A 23974-nucleotide genomic window follows, 5' to 3' on the forward strand; every position below is an offset into this window, starting at 1 on the left:
CTAAAAAAAAAGTTGCATCCTAGTGGCAATATATGTTTATAAATAAAAAGGTACTGGGAGGTGGTGATCTTAGTTAGACTGGGCAGAGGCAAGTTTGAGGGACAGGCGCCAACCCACCAGTCCAGATTGGTGATCTCTACAGCTGCAGAAACATTTTTTTTTTCAATTCCTGAAAAAGAAGTCAGAAACAAGCTGTTAACAATACAACTCACACAACTCTTAACCCTCCTTCACAGAACTCAGACTGTGAAGCCAGAAACTCTACAAGCTTATGTGCATAAAGCCCCAGGCCCTGGTAGGTGTATGCATGTGCAGAGAGACATCTCTCCCTACCGTGGGGAGTTGAATCCACTGTCTACAGTGATGCTGCTGCTGTCCATGCTGTCAAGCCTGGCGGAATGGGTGGCTCTCTGGTTGCTGCTACTGTCTGTTTCTTTTGGAGTGAGGAGGGTAAGGTTCTTCTCAAATTTCCTCTGCAAGTCTCGCTCCTTTTCTCTCTCCAGGAGCCACTGCATAGTGCCCACATCATCTCTATTTTTCTCCTCCTCTGGGTTTTTGTTGGCCCCTTCCTCAGAGTCGTCATCATCGGAGACATTGTAATAGTCAAAAGAGGCTTCTTGATTCCCTCCAGACTCCTGCTGGCGCTGGGAAGTGGGCATGGCTTGTGCTGCCGACGTCCCAAGGGAAGGGTCCAGTTTGTCGCATCGGCCTGGCAGTGTGTCAGCAGGTGTTTTGGGGTGAGATTTGAGGAGGGACAGACTGGATTTGTGATAGCTGTTTACAGACAAGGTGCTGTGAAGAGGTTTGAACAGGGTGTCCTTGCTGAATATCTCTTTTCTCTTGTCTAGGCTGCTGGGCTCAGCGCTGTGGTGTTGGATGAGGCGTCCGTTGGCGATTCCTTCAGCCACTCCACCTGAAGCAGCAGGGCCTCCTCCGGGCCCTTTGGGTGACTCTTCCTTGTTGTGCCCGGCAGGCTCCCTGGAGGAGTGGGGGACTTGCCTTTCAGATGGAGACAGCTTTTTCACCCCTTCTGTCAAGGTTAGTGTGTCATGGTCCTCCTGATTCTTCCCCAAAGGCGAGGGTGCCGTGAGCACCGTCTCACTGGAGGTATTACACTGGAAATAGTCGTCGGTAGCCGTTTTTGTTGGACAAGAGTTGAGTTCACCATAGGAAGGCAAACTCTCAGGGGGTTTGCCTGGCTCCAAAAGGCTACATGCACTAGAAGGTTCCTTGCTGCTACTGACTATTTCTGGAATGCACACTTCTTTATAGCTCGTGGATGAGATGTGAGCCCTTTGATGACCAACAGTCTGGGTAGGCCTTAAAGTACTGTCGTCGATGTAGGATTGGCTGGGGGTCTGGTCATCTTGGCTACACCCTTCAGCCAGGTCATCAGGCGTCCCGAGAGAAGAAGCACCCAGGGGACCTTTGGAGTTATCCATGGATCTGGACCTCTCCTTGGCTTTGTTGGATCTCTCATTCCTGGACCTTCGGTCCTGGGTATGGCTGTGGCTTCGGTGCACTTTTGAGTGGGAGCTTCCCCTGGACGGTTCAGGAAAAGGCATCTCAGTTCTCCTTTTGGCCAATTCACCAGACACATCCCATTCTGGTGTCATGGGGAAGTGGGATTCGATCACGTTTGTGTTGCTGTGCATAATGAAGTTGTCTCCTTTGTGTTCGATGATGAAGCAGCCCTCCCTTGGGGCCCTGGTTAAGGGATCACAAAAGTCATACTCTCTTTCTCCAGGGATATCCAGATGGGAGCCATCCGAAGGGTCTCCTTTAGACACCCGTGTCTTACTATGGGACCGAGACTTCCCATGGGACTTTCGGTGAGTCCTACTCTTTTTACTCCTCCCACTGTGGTGGGCCGAAGATCCCGCTTTGCTCCTGTGAGCTTTTTCTTCTTCAAGTTTCTTCATTAGTGCAGTGTGTCTCATGACATTTTCCACGGTCAAGTCCGGGTTAATCCGCCGAATGATTTCCATCTCTACTTCCCGAGGGATAGTGGTTGGAGTGTCTTCATCACGCAGGGGCCATTCTTCAGGAGGGAACTGGGCAGAAAAATTGGCCAACTGTTTAGTCTTATCTTTCTTAAAACTTAGCCGGAATAACTTGAGCCCGAATTTTTTGGACTGCTTTTCACTATCTTTCGGTTTGGAGAGAGTTTCTGTCTTGTAAGAAAAATTGACAGTACTTTTGCTTTTTTCAGTGGGTGGCACCTGGCAGAGCGAAGGCGGGCAGTAGGGGTCTTTGCAGTCCTTGGTGGCTTTCCTCTGCAGAGTGGAGGCGTGCATGCTATGCATGTCTTCCCGGCAGCAGTGGCAAGAGTCGCAGTGGTTTCTGGGCAATGTCCTTTCCCTGACACAGCCTGAGGCAGAGGGCGTTATGGTTCCAGGTTGTGGAGAGGTACACTGAGACCGGTCAGGTATCCTCTCATCCAAATGGTACCATTTACTATTAGTTCTTATGAGGGACGGGGTTATGAAATAGGTCTGTGGGGTCACAATGAAGTAACCATCTGGAGTTGGGTAGATTTTCCTCTCCCGTACCAGCGTGTTCAGGGTATGCCGCAGAATTTCTTGGCTTGGGGTTGGTACACCTACAACAAACAGAGGAGACACCATGAAAGCCAGGCAGGCATATGCTATTCCCAATTTGCAAAATCCTATCAATGGCCGGGTGAGTCTAAAGGTTGAGGTTCAAAACCAGCTAGGTCAGGAAAATCCATGAGACTCATTATTAAGTACCAAAAAGCCAAAAGTGGAGCTGGGTGTGATTCAAGTGGTAGAGTACCAGCCTTAAGAAAAATATCTAAGGAATAGTGGCTGGACCCTGAGTTCAAGTCCAGGACTGGTGTGTACACACACACACACACACACACACACACACACACACACACACACACACACACACACACACACACACACACACACACACACACACACACACACACACACACACACACACACACACACACCCTACTAATATGACTAAGCTTCACCTCATGGCATGTAAGCAAGACCCAGATAGAGGTTTTCGTTAAATTTCCTCTGAATCATATATTCTGATGACACCACCCATAGAATAAAAAAACAGACAAGCAGGCAGAGGGTGGGCTACAGAGCTCATGGGAAGGCACTTGCCTAGCACGTGTGAGGTTTTCCCCCAGCACCAAAAGGGAATAAGCTGGAAGAGAGAAATAGGAGTTACATAGAGCTGATGAATTAAATCACAAAGCAGAGTAAAGTTAAATCATGAAAAACGAAATCAGGAACAGTGAGAAAAATTTCAAGTTTTATATAATATGATATTAATTTAGAGAAAAGTCTTCAATAAAAATAAGAGAAGCAAGGCTGAATAATAATAAATACATGCTAATATTAGTATTCAATAAAAATAACTAGAGAAGCAATTTTCCATATTGAATAAAGTGTCTAGTATATGTAGAGATTGCCTTATTATAGCTACTCTATGGACTTTTTAAAGTACTGGTATTCAGAACTCAGGACTTCACACTTAACTTGCTTGCTTGTTTGGCTGATGATCTACCGCTTGAGCCACACCCTCAGCTCTGCTTGTTGTTGGTTATTTTGGGGATGAATCTAGTGAACTTTTCTGCCTGGGCTGGCTTCAAACCTTCATCCTTTTAAGAATTCAGCCTCCTGAGTAGGTAGGGTTGATTACAGGTGTGACCCAATGGCAGCCATCTCTGTGCTAATATTTTTGTTGGTTATAGGGCTTGAACTAGGGACCTAGGGGCTGTCCCTGAGCTCTTTTACTTAAGGCTAGCACTCTACTACTTAGTCACAACACCACTTCCAGTTTCCTGGTCATTAATTGAAGACAAAGAGTCTCATGGACTTTTCTGCCCTGGCTTGTTTTGATCAGTGATAATCAGATCTCAGCATCCTACTGAGTAACTATGACTACAGGCATGAGTCACCAGTGCCTGGCCACTTTTTTTCCTTAAGATGAAGTTTACTTAAATTTACAAGTTATATAAAAGAACAACTAGACTTGGCCTTTATTTATGTTATACTTTCTTATTTTGAGCTCATCCTCACCTTCAATTTTCAATCTATGGCACTGGTAAAAAATCAGGTCCATTTTCCTTTTCAGCATAAGTCAGCAGGAGAGGTGGTTTGACTGTTGTCTAACCACTGAGCCCTAATAAACATACTAGTAAGAAGCTTAAACAATCTGTATTGGTTTGATCACTAAGTCTAAAACACCCACACTTGCTAGAATAGAAATGCCAGGACAGATTAATAGATGCTTCTTCACACAATGACTTACATTGTTTTCAATAGGGCTTGTGGGAGGGTTTATGTCTTTACCTTAACAGCAGAATAGGATATAAATTTCTTAACAGAGTACAATTCTCCAGGTATAGTTTATTTGCTTTATTTTGGGTAATCTGTATTCCTCAGTGCTGAAAAGTACACACAAAGAGTGATGCTACTTTAAAACTGGTCCGATGATATCATTTGGGAATAATTCAGGTTGAATCATACATATTACCAATACACAACTATGACCCACAGAGAGGGCAATTTCACATGACTCATCCCAGTACAGTTAAAGCAGTGTCATGTAGAGATGGAAAACTTGGGCTCTGGACTATTAAGATTGGAATTCCAGCTCTGTGAACTGGTGTCACTGGTTGAATTATATACTACCTCCATTATAATTTGGGCCTGGAATGCCCCTCAAATACCTATGTATTAAAAGTTTGGTCCCCAGGTTGGTACTTGGGATAGTTACTGAGACCTTGATGAGGTGGAGCCTACTGAGAGGCTTTTAGGTCATTGGGAACGTGTCCTTAAAGGGTATTCTGAGACCCCAGGCTCTTCCCTCCCTTTTTGCTTTCTGGCCATGAGGTAAGGAAGTTTGGTCAATTCTATGTTCTTATCATTATGAGATAGCACATCACAAGCCTCATCGTGAGTGGAAACCTTGAAAATGATGAACTAAAATTAACCTTTATGCTTTCTGATGTTTTATGTATTTATTTATTTTGGGGAGTACGAGAGTTTGAACTCAAGGTTTTGTGCTTGTTAGACAGGAGCTCTACCTCTTAAGCCATACCTCAGACCTTTATACCTTACTTATTTTTTTAGCTCAGGTGTTCCTCTTTTATCTAGGGTCAGTCCTACACTTGATCCTCCTAACTTCTGCCTCTGGTGTGTCTGGATTTCAGGCATGACCTCCCAGGTCATGATTTCATTAGCCTTAAACCACGATCCTCCTGCCTCTGCTTCCTAATTGTCTGGAATTATAGACATGAGCCTCCATGTGTGGTAACTTTTTCCATTTATAAGTTGAACTATCTCAGGTATTTGTTACAGTAGCAGGAAGTTAACACCTCCTGGCTATATTTAGGCTCCCCCAAACCTAGCAAAACTTTTACAAAAGTTAGATATAAAGGCAACAGAAATGGCCTGGAATGCTCAAGGAGAGAAAGTCTGTGACTATAATATAGCATAATACCCTTCACCATCTCTACAAAGCATCCTGAGAGATGTAGAAAAGGTTTATAGATACTGTCTTTTTTTAAGTGCTAATACTGGGCTTGTATTCAGAGGCAAAGAGCTCTCCATTAGCTTTTTCACTCAAGGTTGGTTCTCTACGACTTTAGTCACTCTTTTTTTTGTTGATTAATAGTCTCACAGATTTTTGCATCCAGGTTGGCTTTGTACCATATTCTTCATATCTCAGCCTCCTGAGTAGCTAAGGTTATAGGTGTGAGCCACTGGCAACTGGAAATAGTGTCTTAATTAATGTACTTAATTCTTGAGTTTCACAGTGGCCTTTTAATCTAACGCTCTGCTGTTAGTAGGTGAACATTAGTTTTTTTGTATAAGTGACTTTAAGACTGGCATAATAAAATTGGTTTTTAATTTTGTGATAGTTTCCTACAAGACAAATGTACTTAATGGAATTAGTGGTCTAACCCAAACTAGACACATACCATCCTTGAACACTATCATAAAACAAAAAGTGGTTACACATAAGATAAACAACTTACAAGAGCTGCTATGCTCTAGTACAATCAGGGCTTTTTGCTAAAGGACAGAAGATACCATTCACAAAGAAGAGAACAGAATCCAAGACAATACACTATCTGCTTTGTAGTACACGATGATCTACTTGTTGGCACAGCAAACAAGATAACAAATCCATATTTATCACTGACTATATTTGAAATGGTAAGGTGGGTTTATAAGAACTCATAATTGATCATGGTTTCTAGATAAGAATAGTCATTGCTTTCAAACGAAAATTGAATTGTATTATAGAATTGTATTATAGAACTATAAGGCCTATCTACCAATGATTTCACAACTCAAGGATCTATAAAATAAAAAAACAAAAACCATGACTACAATGGAATACTCTTTCTTTTCTGCTAAGAATGACTTCTCTGCTTGTTCCCAATGAAGAGACAGGAAAGAATTTCTGTAGAGAATTTACACCAAAGCTACCTCCCCCTGCCCTCCAGTAATAAGGACTTGAACTCATGGTAACAAGCTATCACTTGGCTTATTTGCTCACAGCTGGTGCTCTTCCACTTGAGTCATGCCTTCAGCCTGGCTTTTTCTGGTTAATTGGAGATGAGTCTTTTGGATTTTTTTGCCTGGGCTAGCTTTGAATGGAGATCCTCCAGGTCTCAGCCTCCTGAGTTGCTAAGATTATAGAGATGAGCTACCAGTACCTGGCCTGCACTCAGGATTTTTAGATATTCAGGTATATCAATCAAATAAACTTTAATTTGAGAGAAAAACAAATAGAAGCATTGTTTTAGTATATTTTTTGGAGGTGTGTGAACTCAAGGCTTTGAGCTGGCTAAACAGATGTTCTATCATTTAAGACATCCTTTAACCTTTTATGCTTTAGTCATTTTTTGAATAGGGACTTGTATTATTCCTGGTTGGCCTGGATCATGATATCCCTAATTACACTTCCCATATAGCCTCACCATGCCAGTCAGGTTTTTATTGGTTGAGACTGGGGTCCTGTTAACTTTTCTATTCAGGCTAGTCACAAGCCACAATTCTTGATTTCTACCTGATCTCCTCCTTCCAAGCAGCTAGGATTTGTGACCCAAAAACTGTGACCCAAAGCATCTTAAACAACAGAGACATGTTCTACATTTTAACAGGGAAGAGACCTGATCTCTCTTTTTTCTACACTTTTACATGCCTGGCTGGAAATAATCTTTACTTTCTGTCCAATGTACTTTTCACACTTCTACCTGTGAATTTTTGGAAATTTATCTGAAAATTGTTGACTATTTATTTTAATTAGTCTGAACAACTGATATTTTCAATTGTCTCTAAGCTACAGGGTACCTTCAGGAATCTGTAGGGTTCACTTGAGGAAGAGAGGTTTGTATATTCTGTTTCTATGTGTCAGATGTGTGTATATTCTGGCATTTCCAAATCTTCCTCCTGAAGCTCATCATGAATAACATTGTGACCCAAACATGTTAAATGACAGGATATACTTCATATTCTAATAAGGCAGAGACCTGGCCTCTCTCCCTTTCCACACCTTTACATCTTGTAAAACAAAACTAGACATTTAAAATCACAGCAGGACAATGTGCTCTTATTTAAAGAGCACATTAATTTAAAGAGCTTTAATCCTGCAAATCTGCCAAGTGTCGGAACAGAGAACACATGTACATATTCTAAATGTTAAACATTTTAGATGAAAACAGTTTTGTTTTGGTTTTTAGGCAGTTTCACTATACTTCCCAGACATGTCTGGAATTCGTGGGCTCAAACAATTCCCCTATCTCAGCCTCCTGAGTGGTATAGACATATGCTACCATACTTGGCTTTGTATCAAAAATGTTTGATGGATTTCTTTAGATATGTGTGTGTGTGTGTGTGTGTGTGTGTGTGTGTGTGTGTGTGTGTGTGTGTGTGTGAAGAACAGTAGCTGAAGGAGAATTCAATAAGATGAATGGGGTACAGTAGAGTGTAGATATACTAATACTTCGCAGAAAACTCTAAAGCCAAATTCAACCCCATATCTAGCCTCACAGGTATAACTCAAGTCTTCTGAATGTTAGTCAGTCTTCCTCCAGAGAAGATCCAATCCTAACATCTTAACCAGTACTAGCCTGATTTAAACGATCATTCATTTATCATTGCATTCATGATTATCTGTTCCCTCTAGTGGAACGGATGAGTAGTTGTTCCAGAAGTATAAGATGCAAATATTACATTCTTTCTAAACTTTAAAACAATTCTTGATTCTATGATGAAGCTGATAAACACAATGATTGGATTCACTTTCAAAAGTTCAACCTGTATAAACGGTGATTGTTTCAGTGATTTTTCCAAAAAACTATCTTTAAAAAACTCTTTAAATATGGATGTCCAAAAACAGAAACAGAAGTCAAATTCTAGTTAATTAATTAATTATGCTGTGCTAATCCTGGTACTTGAACTCAGGGCCTGGGTACTGTCCCTGAGCTTTTGCACTCAAGACTAGCAAGCTACCACTATAGTCATAGTGCCACATCAAGCTTTTTGGTAGTTAATTGAAGATAAGAGTCTCAAAGACTTTCCTACCTGGCCTAGCTCCAACTACAATCCTCAGCTCTCAGCCCCCTGAGTAGTTTAGGATTACAGATAGGAACCATCAATACCCAGATTATTATATACAATAAATATATAATATATAATAAATTTATATACAAATGTAAAATTATATATACAATATAAAATTATATATAAATTAAAAATTATACATAAATATTTTTTAGTTACTTATTTTTATTTACTTATTTTGATGCTGGTCCTGGGGCTTGAACTCAGATTCTGAGGACCCTCCCTTTTTTGCTCAAGGCTATAGTACTCTGCCACTTTTGCCACAGTTCTACTTCCAGCCCTTTTTTTTTTTTTTTTAAACAAGGGTACTTTTTCCTTTTTTATGTGTGTGCTTTGGTGCTTAATGGATATATGAGTCTTACAGCCTGTCCTGCTTGGGCTGGTTTTGAACTGTGATCCTCATATCTCAGCCTCTTCAGTAGTTTAGGCTTATAGATGAGAGCTAACAGTGCCCAGCCTATTCTTTTTATTTAATTTTAAAAATCATCTTCAAATAGTTGTACAAAGTGATTTTTACCTCTTCAATCAATGATTCTTTTTATTGATAAGAATGGGCATTAAGTATGAGTATCTAAACACTTTTATAACACTTAATTTTAGTAAGATATACAAGAAGTAAAATCTCTTACCTTTTAAATAGTTACCACCATGCCCTAGTCGTGGGGGTGGCAAACTTTTTCTGTGAAGGGTCAAACAGTAAATATTTTAGTCTCTGTGAGTCATATGGAACTCTACCATTTGACAACTACAGCTTAAGGAGCTGAAAATAACACATATACCAACAGGCCTGGTTATGTTCTCATAAGACTTTTTGACAACAACAGGTGGTAGACCATATCAAGCCTGTAGGCCACAGTTACAAAGCACTGTCTCCACTCCAGTTTGGGCAGAGTTTGCAAACTTCTGGGGCTGGCCAATAAATCACCATGTCATACAGATGAACAAGGTTTAGTTAGCTCCTCTCAGTCCCTCTGAAGATCAAGGCCTTGGGATTAAAGCTCATTTACCCTGAAAGTAAGTTAAACAGTTATTCTTTTAAGTAGGAATGATTTGTTTCTCTAAAATTATTCCAATCTAGTGATACCGTTACTGGCTTCTTGGCAAGGACCTAAACTGCTCACTCTTACACACAGCTTTGTGTTCTTTACATTTTTTTTTCATTTTCTACACCAGCAATGGAAAGCATGTAACCAATTTTGAAAAAGCTGTGCAATCTCTCATGAGCCTATATAAAAATATAAGGCTTTTAAAAGCTGCTGGATTGTTCGATGTCAGCAGCAGCTACTCAGCTATAAGGCAGGAAGGGTTGTGTTTCACCAGATTACAGTGTCTGCCAAGAGTGTCTGCGGCCCCCCATCCCCTTGCCCAGCTCTCCCAGGGTTCTGCTTATCTGATAAATACTGAAGAATATGCAGAGATAAAATGTTATAAAACTTAAGATAATTTGTAAGTTTCAAAGGTGGGTTCATGGTGGAACATATTGACTAAAAAAAGAAAAAGAAGACAAAATCAATGAAAGAGAAAAATAAAGTTTCTTTGGGACAAAAAGAAAGGCTAGAGATGCAAGAAGGTGAATTAAATTATGACTTAGCTTCAAGTTGGTTCTTCTGTCCTTTCCCTGTATGTGGGGTATGCCTCCCTACACCTGACCTTGGGTTTGGACATGTTTGCTTTGCCCAATGCAATGTTTAGAGAGGGGATATGACCGAGATGTTGAAAAGCTCTTGTGCAATGAGCCTTATTCCCGAACTTCTGCCATCCCCTGAGCAGCGGTCTCCACCTGCCCCCTTATCCAAAGAGGATGGGATACAGGTGTTCTGCTAGGCTCTGATTATATCAGCTGACTTCTAGGGAACTCAACACAGGACCTAAATAAATGCTTGCTGTTGATGCCCCTCCCGTTCTGTGGTTGTTTCTTACCCAGCATTTTTTGTAGCAAAAGCTGATATAGCTAACAGCTTCTACTAATTAAGATCACTGTTAAGCTGAGTGAACAGTACATCAAGCATTCATTTTTACATGTTTTTATATATTAATTCAATCTAGAAAGACGTTCAGTCCTTACCAAGCTGGTAGCCTCATATTGTATCATATTTGATTAGCTGACCTGCAGGTTGCTGGTATATACAGGATAAAATGTTCATGCGTGTGCATGTGTGCATGTACACACACACACACACAATTGTCAGTATTTAAGGAAATTTAGAGATTGCACATAAAACTGAATTTCTATATTCTCTTGAATTTTTTTTCCTGCAACTCTAAAAGGAAATGACATTTTGGTAGGAAGAGGGTGTGACAAGACATTGGAACTGAGGGTTGGGTCCTTCTCTTGAGATGGGGTTTGCATTGTTTAGTTTACCAGCACTCCTGACATCTTCTAGCACGGGACTTGTCAAATGTCATTCATAGAATAGCTGGGCTATTGTCTTTGTTTTACAGTACTTAAGAGAAAAGTAATGCATTTACCTTTTCTTTTCAAATGAAATCTTAACTTATCAAACAACATTCCTTTTTTTCCCTATTTCTTGTGGGGAGAGGGAAACATTGTGGTTTGAACTCAAAGCCTCCAACTTGTTTGGCAAATGCTCTACTACTTGCTCTACTACTTCAGCCATGTCCTCAAGCCCCTTCTGCTTTAGTTATTTTTTTTTAAAGTAAGTGTTACTTTTTGTCCAGGCTGGTCTGAAGGCACAGTCCTCTCATTTATGCTTCCTGAGTAACTGGGATATCAGCCATGCAACCGCTATGCCCAGCCTTTTATTGAATGAGAAAGAGTCACCAGAATTTCTTGCCCCAGCTGGTCTCAAATTATAATCCTCCTGATCTCAGCCTTTCATGGTGTCTAGGATTACAGATTTGAGCCATCAAACCTAGAACAAATAATGTTTTCTTAAAGCTCACCACGCCAGAACACAAACATGGAAGATAAGCTTAATTTTGACATGACTCTTGCTGCCATTAAACTCTTATGACAAAACATTTCCATGAACACTACTTCTGTGTTCATGTATTTAGGGAAGATTAGATTGTAAAGGCTGAATGGAATTCTGGTCATTTTTGCTAGAGTTTCTATTGATTCTTTTGCTCAGTACCAAATAAAAGAATATTAAACCTGGAGCAATAGAATTTTTTTTAATGTAACATGGGTGCTTTGATTTTTTTTTTTACTTACAGAAGAAAGACAAGTTTCTGGTCTCTTTGAGTGAAGACTTTTTCTGTTATGTTTAAACTTGGGAAGAACAGTCCATTTGAAGTCCTAGAGCCACCAGAGTGCACATCCATTTGAAAAGTGCTCCTTTCTTTTCTCATTACCTGGGAAACACGTGGTCAGGTGTTCCATCAGTGCCTCTTGGGTGACAGGTTTTCTCGCTGAGTTCATTGCTGAGATGGCCAAGCAAAGGATTTCCCCGAGTGGAATAAACTGAGACTGACTGATGGGAGACATACTGATTGGTGATACATCACCTGCAGAAAGACAATTTTCAAGTGAACGGTTCATTAGGACACTTGGTCATTTGTCACCCACACACCTTCACACATCCACACCTCTCCCAACTCTCCCCTATCCTCTGGATTATGGATTCAATCAACTCTGAACACTGAAATTGGTTCTGGCCATGGCCAGTACCACACGGGCAGAAAGAGGCCGACACACAGGGGAATGCTTCTGTGGTCTCAACAAATACAACTTTCCTTTAAAACCCGAGGCCTCATTTGAATAGGAAGAGTACAAGCCTTGCAACCATGAAGCTTTGAACGATAATTCTGATTTTATTAACGGGGAGCTGATTTATTTAACAACTGCCATTCCCAAGTCAACAAAAGCATTTGTGGTAAGGATGAGTCATTCTTTGAAATGTTGAGTGCCTTTATGTGTTGGGCACCTATGGGTGGTGGCGGGGGGCGGGGTGAGCTATAGACAGAAGGTGAGTCAGCTCCCTCCAGCAAATATCTCAGTCCCCAAAACATTTTTATTGGAGTAGAAGAGTCAGACAAACAAGGTCATTGTGTCATGTGACAGGTGCAAAGAAGACTAGGCAAGCTCAGAACACAGCAAACAGGGTCATATATCCTACCTGGGGTCTACAAAGGCTGGAAGCTGTAGGGTTTCCCCAGGCTTTGCAACCCGAATCTGGTGCTAAGGACTGGGAGGTACCTGGTGGCTAGGAGGTAAGCTTGGTATCAGGAGTCAGAGGACCTTCAAGTAGGTAGTACAGGGGCCCTGCTATGTATGGACAGCCATGGGGGAAGTGTTAGCTGTCCAAGGCCTTCATCCCATGGAGAACAGTGAGCCATGGAGGGAATTTCAAGACTGACAATGACAGATAAGAGAGGTTTAGGCAGGTAACATGGTGGCTACATGTGCGATGGCCTGCAAAGAGTCAGAGAGGACAGACAGACGGCAGTACACCTAGGAGACTGGGACCTCTTTCACATGCTTGCCCGTTAGAAGGGGAAATGGAAGTAGAGGAAACTGAACACCTGGCATTTAAGGGGTAATAGATGTTGACTCCTGAAAAGGTGCCAAGGTATAATGAAAATATTTCTCTACTTCTGAAATCCTAGTTGTACTGGAAGAATCTCTAGAATTCCCTGCAGATTTCTGTGGCGGCTGACCCCACCGAAGAGAGAGCCACTGAGAGCAGGGAAAGTCTGTTCCTAATACTCAAGTCCTCCCTGTTTTGTACTCATGTGATTCTGTAAGACTGTGCTTAAAAAGATGTGACACTACTGGCAGAATAACTGGGAGCTCTTAATCCTGTTTCTTGCATGTACTTGTCTAGTCTCTTCGCTTTTGCTCCTTAAGCATGATTGCTCATGTGATAAGCTACTATGGCTGGCTGGAGCTGAGACATGGCACTGATCAACACTTTCTCCCGAAGATGTCTGCATGCTCATGGGTGGACCAGCCTCATCCCTGTCAGAGTACTTAAAGCTGAACCCAGCCACAATTCTAAACTTTGCAGACTACAAAGTTCTTTGGCAAGGAACTTGAACCCCTGCTTTGAAGGACTAGAAGAGACATGCTGTGTAGATGAAACCAGGCAACAGGACTGGAAATCACCATATGTGGGGACAGGGCTAGAAGATGCACCCAACAGTGACAGGACTCCAGTGGTCAAGGCTAAGGTCTGGTCTCCATTCCTAGCCCAGCTCAGCAGAGGGCTCCCCTCTCTCTACACCTCAGAGGGCTCCACCAGTCCTCTTGTAGCTCTGCTCTGCCAGATGGAGATAGGAGTCAGCCATTGTCTTCATGGCCAGAGGGAGCAGGAAGTACTCAAACCCAGGAAAGGAGAAGGACCAAGGAGATTAACAAAAAATCAGTAGACCTCAGGAACTCATCTAGCCTAGAACCCATAAACTTCTGGAGCCTCTGGAGACAGAAGTAAGAGAAGCTCTCTGAAAAAAAAATTACACACAATATTTGGTGGGGTAGCAGCAGGTAGAACTTAAACACATGAAATTTGGGAGAATGAGTGGGGAAAGTGAATTTTGTTCATTAACTAGAGAAGCTCAATTCTTATTGAAGATTCAAGAATGGTAGAATTATCTGGGCTGGGGCTATCTGACTAGAAAAGGTAGCTACTGCCCAGCTAACTTATATTTACACTTTTAAAAAGAACTAGTGCATTCCTCATTCATACAAAATCTTGCTTGAAAGCCAGGTGTGTAACAAATGACCTAGTGCCAGTTGGTGGGCTGCAGCAGAGATGGGGGCTGGGGGGCTATACCTGTTCAATCCTCTCTTCCCATAAGAGCCCTGAACCCAGCCAAAGACTCCATCTGTCATAACTAAGAACTTCACAGAAAACTAAGACACAAAGTACTAAATACGGTCCTAAAAATCAAGTCAAAGGATTTCCTGATTTTTGTATAGGCTATGAGAGGAAATTTCTCGATGAAAAAGAAAATGACATTTCACAAAATCAACTATTTTAGGTCACGCTTGTCTTTTGTGCTTTTAGCTGAAATGATTTGTTCAGTTTCGTTGCTATCTGCTTAGTTAATTTCTTTTCATTCATTCACTGTAGCAACTGTCAGAGGCAGCATGCTTTCAGTGTGTATGAACTGCATGTGCTTTGAAAAGGCTGAAGTTTCACTACCATAATGAACATGTGCAGTGACTTAGCCCAAGATAAAGAGTACAAATGGAATTTGGATGCTCTAAATAACGAATCCCATGCTATTTCATTTTTATGCTGTGCTAAGAGAAATTATTTCCCACTCTCTTCCATCCCCAATTCCACCATCAATCTTGTTTACATCCAAATGCTTCCTGCATCCGTTCCCTCAACTCTATCTGCAGTATCCTACTCACAACCCTACTGCACACTGCTAGCATCTCTCACCTGGCCCATTATAATGGCCTACTAATGCCTTTCTTCCTTTCCTTTATCTCTCTCTCCCTTCTTCTCTTCCTCCCTCCCTTACTTTTCCCCCCTCTCTTCTCCACAGAGAAACCAAGACACTCTTAAGAAAACATAAGCACTTGATGTGGCAGAAAGTCTGTCTAATAAGTGAAAAACCATGAGTTCAAACCCCAGGTCTGCCAAAGGAAGAAAGAAAAGGAAACATAAAACATGCATAAAGTTCTATGGCAATGTCTACTGCACTTAGAGGGAAATCTGACTCCTTTCTCGGTCTGCAGGTTTTGCACCTACCCACTCACCTCCGAGACCAATCCTGTCTATCTGCTACCCCGGCTTCTATTCCATGCTCACAACCTCCTCTATGCTTTGAACATGTCAGGCTTTGTCTGAACTCAGGCAGGTTTTTGTGTTTCTGTTCTGCCCTTGGCATGGATGTTCCTGGGGTGGACCTTTTTAGGACTGACTCCTTCTCATCCTTTAAGTCACAAGTGAAACATCATGACTACAGAGAGCTCTACCTGTCCACTCAATCTAATGCTATCCCAACAGGACTTCAAGTCTATTGACCTCACTCCCTAAATGTGTGCACATGTGCTGTGTTTCCTAGTTTACTGTCTGTCACACCTACTATATGCACTAAATACAAGCTCCATGACCGAGGGAATGCAAACACCACAATCCCAGTCTCTACACGCAGTGCTCACACCAGCTGCCTAATATCTGTCTGTTGAATGACTATCCATGCATAACATTATAATCCAAGGAGTTTTGTAGGGTATTTTAAAGGTATTTTTATTCATATGTTTTGCTAAACAAATGCAAAATGATCAAAAGAAAATATTCTTAGCCATGTAATTTAAAAAATTCCCTCTGATTAATTTCATGAGCAATACTCCCCCCAAATACACTAGTTACCATAGAAACATTAATACTACATTAAGTGAGGTTTAGACGGTTTACTTCAGACCTCGTAAAGGAATCATAGATGCCTTTCAACACCACATTATTCTGGTTTATCAAGATTTTCTATAGATTTTATATCAACCTGCTTAATGAGCCAACCAGCCATTTTTTACATATGCTACTAGAAAATTCTTCAACCAACTATACTAAAGAAGAAAATGAGAAAATGTAAACATTGCTAAGATACTGAGGGTTTACTATTCACCTATACCACTTACAGATACTACCACATTTTGCATAAATTATAAATCATAACCTATTGTGTATAATTGACAGAATGAAATTTTCTACGTCAGAATGAATTCTACACACATCTATAAAGGTAACTCTTCTATAACCTCAAAGCTATTTTCTGAACTTATGAGTTCTTAGTTGTCGTTCTTTCCTATTGCAAGAAAAAAGAACTAACTAGGTTTCATTTCAGTTTTTTTTTTTAAACAAACACCCATGTAAGTTCAGTGCTCACAGGATTCTGGTCAAATTTAGAATTCAGATAATAACAACCACAAAGACTTGGACAAGGTACGCATTCAATAAATTTCTCCTAAGTGAATTTAAATATGAAGACATGCAAATCTCTTCAAATTTAATTATAGTAAGTAAGCAAGCCAGTTTTAAGAGTATTTAACATTTAAAGCAGGTCAGTGACTGTCTCGATGTTGTTTTCATATAAAGCACTTTTCTTGTCAGCATGAGGAGAAAGATAAATGAACAGGATCAATGAGGCAAGTAGTCAAAGATGGACCCCCACAGCAGGAGAGAGAGCTGGTATAGAACATCAAGCAGCATCTGAATCTGGGAAAGCATAGGCCTGGGCTCAGCTGAAGCAGGCTCAGGTGAAATGGAAAGAAGAGCTGAGTCCCGGTCGTGGTAGACCAGGAAGCTTAAATCTTATTCTCAATGATCAGGGGACATTGCCCCATGTTTTTATACCTCATCACATGTGGTATTTGTGTTAGAGAAATCATTATACAGTCATCCCATGATGTATTTGTGTTAGAGAAATCACTTGTTAGAACTATGGAGAATGAGCTGGTGACAATGACCATGGTTCACATGACAAGGAAAGCCTGATGCTGCAGGTAGAAATCCTGCAGAGGTAAGCTTGCTGGGTCTCACAGTCCTTAGCTTCTTCTCACAGTCCCTAACTTCTCTCTCTGGAGCTGTCATTAGTATGCAAAGACATTTTTACTATTTAAGCCAGTTACTTCAGTTGGAATTATTTCCAAAAGCATTCTCTCTCATATAACTCATCCTTCCAAAATAAAGGAAAAGAAAAACATCTAAATAGCTATTTCATGTCAAACATCCTTTTAGGAACTCAAGTTCAAAAGCTGTTCCTATCCTAGTCCCCTTTTTGAGACATTTTCATTATTTTCATTAATTCCTGTACTTTAGGTAGGACAAGAGAACTTATCAGAGGTGACTTTATAACTTACAATCATACCCTCCAAGATGATAACTATAGCTTTCTAAAAGCTAGTGACCAAAAAGGCAAATACAGGCTTACTTCAGTTCATCTTACAGCATCCCTCCCTATACAACTGTGAAAGAAAAGGAAATCCATAATTTCCCAAGTGAATCCATCATAATAAATGGCAACCTTAAAAGTATCCCAATATTCATTTTCTATAAGCCTCCATTAAAACCTGTTCCCACCTGAAAGCTTGCATTCAGTATTAATTCTCTTGTTTTCCCATTTACTTTTAAGCACTTGTTTGTTTGATTTTTCCCCCCACTGTCTATGTTAAACTTTAAAAAAGTGATCTTTGACCTTTCGTGAAGTTCATTTAACCAAAAAAGCCTGGTTACAAAGGCAATTCTGAAAGGATCCTATTTTACAGGTGGGAAGTTCCCACTGTAAGGAAGCTTTCAAGAGATATGTTAATGAGAATACAGTCTCTTAAGAAAAAGAATACAATTACCTGCTGTGTGCCTGTTTCCCCATCTGTAAAATGAGGATTTGGGTGAAATTATTTCAAGGATTCCTCCAGGCTCCTGTGTTCCATGATACTCTATGATTGCAGCAGAATGTTGGCAGAAAATCCTAACACAGGTATTCAGCTCTATTTCCACGTGACAGGAAAACTATGTTAATGGCTCATCAGATCTGAGGGAGTTGGCTTAAATTTTTAAAATAATGACTAAGTATATTGGCTATTAAATATTTCCCACACAATAAAGGCTTTATAATTTACAATTTTTCTTGCAAAGTCTACTCAGCTTTGTTCCTTGGGATTAATGTGTGCCTCTCTTTTGGTCTGTGCACTGCCAAAATTAACACTCAACTTAAAATTATGAATGCCAATAAAATTACCACATGGAGCAGAGACTGTGACTCCTCATAAAAATAGTGAATGAAATATGTCTGTAAAATGCTCAGTGGCTACAGGGACAATGCAACTGTTTTCCTTCCAACCAACTATCCATCCAGCGCCTCACTTGCCAAGATTTATCTCAGATGCCCTTGGGTTTGGGAAAATAAGCAGCTCTCCGAAGTTATAGTTAAATCAACTACTTCTCTGATGCACCGCATCACACAAATCTTGGGTTTTACAATTTAATTCAATTTATTAACCCCAATTTTAGGTATAAATGCTGTTTGCTTCTTTTAACAAAAGGTCTACTACAATATTTTAAAGAAATACTATAATAGAAAAGCACATATTCTTTTCGTATATGCTTTCTTGAAGACCACAACCCCCTTAGGTGCAGCACTGAGCATATGGCTCCCATTAGCTCCCATGCTGCTGAGTTTCCTTTGAAACCAGATTACTGTACTTGACTTTCAAATGTTTGTATTTGAAATCTGAAAGAAAACCCGACATTGGAGAAGGCACTTTCACCAGTTTACTGTATGTTTGTTTTAAATGCCACTGATTTTGAAACATTAGGGCTGGTCTCTTATTGCAATAGGCAATGGAAGGAAACATCATTTATTTATTCTCTTTTACAAAAAAGGACTTTTTAGAATATTGAGAAATTCTAGGTAGCTTTTCTAAGGTTCCTTAATGCTTTTACTTCTACACTTGATAGTTCTCTTATGTAAAGTCCAACTCCTAAGCTCTTGTTTCAGTGCCTGGCTTCAGTAAGTTGTTTTTTTGGGGGGGGAAATTTGGTGGCGGAGGGAGGGTCTGTCCTAGGGCTGAGCTTCTGTGGCTCAAAGCTACTGCTCAACCACTTGAGCCACAAAGCCACTTCTGGCCTTTTCTGAGTAGTTTATTGAAGATAAGAGTCTCAAGGACTTTCCTGCCCCAGCTGGCTTCAAACCTCATTCCTCAGATCTCAGCCTCCTTCATAGCTAGGATTACAGGTACGAGCCATCAGCACCGGGCTAGTAAGTTATTTTAATTCCAAAGAAAACATGAACAGGAGGTTTCTATTAAGAATACTGAAGTTAATAGTATCCATTGGCCATGACTTGCTAAGAAACTTTAATGAGAGCTAAGAGTAATCATGGTAGCTTTTGGCACAAACAGCCAAGTAAATCAATGTCTCCAGTATCACCTGAATCTTTCTGCTTTCAGTCTGTGGAGTTACAACTAAGATGAAAGGACAAGTCAACCAGAACATTGGTTTATAGTAGAAACCCACCATCTTCTCAGTCCAGGAGCTCTTCTAGTCATACTGGCCATCACTTGTGGTACAGATTTGACTATTAATGAGAACTTACCATAGAATAAGAGGGAGACAAGTCAGAAAGGGTAAAGAAGCAGGCAAAGAAAAACCATCAATACAGAGATGGAGGGAATTTCCTAGAGAGGGATTTTGCGCTCAACACCACCAGGTATGCTACTGACATCTCTCTGATCGTAACATTGAATACTTTTGAATCAGTTGGCTATCTGCAGTAGGTAGGCAGCTGAAGAGTTAGGAAACAGGAGCCATCAGACCCATTACATGCTTCAGTAACTTCAAATGTGTGCTAAGACACCACATACTGACCCAACAACCACTACAAGGGTGGTGTTGGTGAGGCATTATGGAATAAAACCTAGCCAAGTGTGATTTGCATAGCAGGCACTCAAATGTGGGATTGCATAAAAAGGTCTTACACAGAAAGACAAGATGAGGCGAAGCCCTGCTGTCTGCCAAGATGTTTTGAACACCAGCTGCTACCTGGCTTGCTAGTCCCTCCAATCACAATTAAGTCAAAGCCCCTTCGCACCTGGGATAGAAGTCATGATAAAATACCAATGCTAGCTGACAACCATTAGTAAGATCTCTCAGATATCACGCAATTCCATACGGCACCTTGCTAACAAGAATTCCCATAGAAGATGTGGTCTTCTTTTTCTTGATAGTAAATGCCTCAAGGAGAACCGAATCTAAACTATTTTAAACCATCATGCTGCTCTTCTCTTCCATCTTCATAACAGAGCAGAACCCAGCCTAACACTGATGCTCCTATTGCCACTGACAATGTTTCTCAACTATAATTTAATAAAGCAGTCCAACATCTCCAGGGCCATTGCCTTCCCCTTACTCAGTGTCAGAATCCCCATAGCTGTTTCTGTTTTCTCAGACTTTGTATTCTTGCTTCATCTGTTTAGATATCACGACCGAACTGTGACTGATTTCTGTGAATTACAATTGCAATTGGATAACAAGGCCTAATTAAATACATTTCAAATATGTACAGATGGGCAGTCCTCAAATTACAATGAAGTTCTACTGAATGACTGCTATATCCTCCTGTATCTGAATACCCACACCCCTTCCAACTGGTACGGAGGTTGTTATTAAACAGTTATAAAATTTGAAGGAATGAAATAAAGCTGGTCAGACTAGACACACAGAGAAAAATTTCAACTCATGATGACAAACTATTTAGCAAGCTGATTTGTGTCTATTCTCTTTAAAAATGAACTTAATCTAACTTTTAAATTGATGAGTAATATTAATATATACTTATGGGATATGTTATAATAACCTAATACAAATATTCACAGTGTACAATGCTCAAGCCAAGGTGATCAACAGTTCTGTCTCCCCAAACTAAGTGTTGTAAAATCTTGGACCCAGTTATTTTTAACAATAGCATTGACTACAGACTATAGCTACTCAACTGTGCTATAGGATTCCAGAATTAATTTTCCCCATATGAACTGTGTTTTGGTGCCCACTGTCTAAACTCTCTCCATTCTTCTTTCCTTCTCCCCTTTACAGTCTCTGAGGGGAACACTACTCTACCTTCTTCTATGAAACAGAGGATTTTTTTTTGTTTTTTGTTTTTAAAGCTGACAAATAAGTGAAAACACACACTATCTGTCTTTTGGTAATTGGCTTATTTCACTTAACAAGGTGTCCACTAGGTCATTCTATACCTCTGTGACAAATTAATGTTTTTCCATTGCCTTCCTTCCTAATCAGCTATTTTTCTGAAACATTTCTACACATGATGTACCACTAAAAGAAGTAAACAGAAGCAAAAGGCATAAATTTAAACTTGTACTTTCAATGAGCTTATGACTTAGATAAGGAAATGAGACAGAAATACCTGAAAGTGTAAGCAATTAAAAATATTCACATTAGTGGTCAAAACATCCTTTGAAAAAAGTACACAAAGAAAATACAGGAATGGCAAGCCAATTGATTCTATAATGGAACCTCAAAGACAAAAAAATTACCTTCTGTTTAGGGGTAATTTCTCTTATTGGAAGAATTTATGTAGGAGAAAGATTTTTTAATAGGGTCTTTAAGTCTTTAATGAGTAGAATTAAAGTGTGTGGAGCTAGAACAGTCATATTCTCAACACACAAGGCCTGAATTTCTCCTAACCAAACATCCGCTAAACATTCCACATCCTCAATTTTGTTCATTCTCAAATTTTCTTTAAAAATAACAAAGACAGTGAAGAAACATAATTTCTTTTCTTCCCGATGAGTTATGGGATCAAAGTGAGTACAAAGAGGAGATATTGAAGAGGCCTAGAGTTTGCATTATTTTTATAATATTCCAATTATTCTTACAAATTATACAAAGGATGTAATACTCTGCAATATCCTGAGTATAGTGCTGAAACTATACATTTGAGAAGGTGGTAAAACCATTTTCAATATGGCATGTTTCCCTTGGGCAATATGGCATGGAATGTACTGTGTATGAGTGTGTGTGCACACGAATGTGTGTACACTGGTACTAGGGATGGAATTCAGAGCCTTTTGTTCTTTTTTTTTTTTTTTTTTGTCAGTGATGGGGCCTGAACTCTGGGTCTGGGTGCTGTTCTTGAGCTCTTCATCTCAAGGCTAGTGCTCTACCACTGAGCCACTGCACCACTTCCAGCTTTTTCTGCTTATGTGGTGCAGAGGAATCGAACCCAGGGCCTCATGCATGCAAGGAAAGCTCGGTACTACTGAGCCACCTTCCCAGCCTGGCCTTTTGATCCTGACTTTTTTGCTCAAGGCTAATACTCTACCATTTGAACTATACCTCCACTTTCAGCAGGTTAACTGGTAATACAGTCTTAGGGATTTGCCTACCCAGGCTATTTTGAACCAAGATCCTCAGATCTCAGTCTCCTGAGTAGGTGTAAGCCACCAGAACCTAGCTTCAAATGTACTTTTGAGGAGGAACATGTATATCTTATCCTCAAAGAAGGAGGAAAAAGAGGAGAAGGAAGAGGAGGAGGAGGAGGAAAAGGAGAAGAAGCAATAACTTGTGTGTGAAAATCCCATGGATGCTGTAAGAAAATCACTCTCTTATAATCAGAATCCTAAAGCAGACTCTAATGAAATATGCTCACTTCCTTAGGAGTCCATAGCAGACTCAATATGATGTTAGTCTTGGAAATGGTTCCTGAACTTATATATCAGGCTTTCCTGGATTTTTGGTGTATTACATGTAGGATCACAGGCCAAATAACACATGAAATTTCAGGGACTAAATATTAATTGAGAAGAAAAAAGTTGCAATAATATTTGCTGAAAGCCTGCCTCCCTTGGAGGAGTGAGATATACAGCTGGTAGAAACAGGATGCATTTGAAATATTTCCCACAGCTGCTGACAGTGTCCCATGCTGGCAGAGTCCCATGTGGTGGGGCAGCCTCCAGGGAGGACTGAACAGTGAGACCACTTTTCAGGGGCCCCGTGATCCTCACCACAGGTGTGGCAGACATTTGACCCTATTTCTTTGCACACAACAACTCTTGAAATAAAAGCAGGGGAAACCTACCTGGTCTTTTCTGGACTGGCTCCATTCCCCACATAGCTTTGATGCTAAAGCCTGGTACATGCTAGGGGGTTGCATCCAAGCATAAGAAGGAGCCAGTAACAGAAACAGACATCTTACAATCTGCACTAAGAAGAGTAAGGTTTCCAGTAACAGTATCCTAAATGAGCATTTCAGATCAGCCTGTGGAGCACAACAGACATCTAGTATTTTACCTTGATGAATCTACTTTTTTGTGTGTTTCTGGGCACTGTCTGAGTTTTTCCATTCAAGGCTGGCACTGTACCAGCTGAGCTACACTTCCAGTTCCAGCTTTTTGGTGGCTAATTGGAGATAAGAGTCTCACAATCCTGCCCAGGCAGGCTTAGATCTCAGCCTCCTGAGTAGCTAGGATTACAGGCAGGAGCCACAGTGCCTAGCCTCCATCTACTTAAAAAAAAGTCTTTGGAACTCACAGCTCTTCTTGTAATTCAGGGCTTGAGATACTAGCACGAATTCAGTTCAAAACCTAACAAAGCAGCCCCTTAAAAGGCTTTGTGAATATACTCTGCTGGTAATGATATCAGGAAGAAAAAAAAATACCAAACACACAAGGAATCCTCCTTTAGCAATCTTTCATCCTATTTGCATAGAACAGCTAGAATCCTGATCCATGCCTAGCTCATCTATCAAAGCCAGCATCCACTGCAATGCCTCGGGAATCTGCAGTGTCACTCCTCTTCCGCTTATTCTCTGCAAAGTGAAGTCACAGGGAAGGATCAGCCAACCTGACTTCTCACTACCCTGCCCAGAATCCTTTGTGAGCTGAAATGAGTCATCGCTCCAAGAAAAGCTACAGC

At 40.6% G+C, this 23974-nt stretch overlaps 1 protein-coding gene across 4 annotated transcripts in view; it reads right to left on the reverse strand.

Annotated features, from left to right (window-relative positions):
* The window catches only part of Stox2 (storkhead box 2), a 209716-nt gene that overhangs the window by 11962 nt on the left and 173780 nt on the right, over positions 1–23974 (reverse strand). For 3 of the 4 annotated variants that reach the window (XM_070016419.1, XM_070016417.1, XM_070016416.1), the window contains exons 2-3: positions 11943–12095; positions 334–2602 (exon numbers count right to left, since the gene is read on the reverse strand). In XM_070016419.1, coding sequence (XP_069872520.1) covers positions 334–2602; positions 11943–12075 — 2402 coding nt within the window. In that variant the 5' untranslated portion in view covers positions 12076–12095. Of the gene's footprint in view, positions 1–117; positions 170–333; positions 2603–11942; positions 12096–23974 lie in introns of all 4 variants that reach the window. The other variant, XM_070016418.1, reaches the window with a different exon arrangement.

Source organism: Dipodomys merriami, unplaced genomic scaffold (assembly GCF_024711535.1).
Source record: "Dipodomys merriami isolate MVZ:Mamm:240054 unplaced genomic scaffold, mDipMer1.0.p SCAF_12, whole genome shotgun sequence".
NCBI lineage: Eukaryota > Metazoa > Chordata > Mammalia > Rodentia > Heteromyidae > Dipodomys > Dipodomys merriami.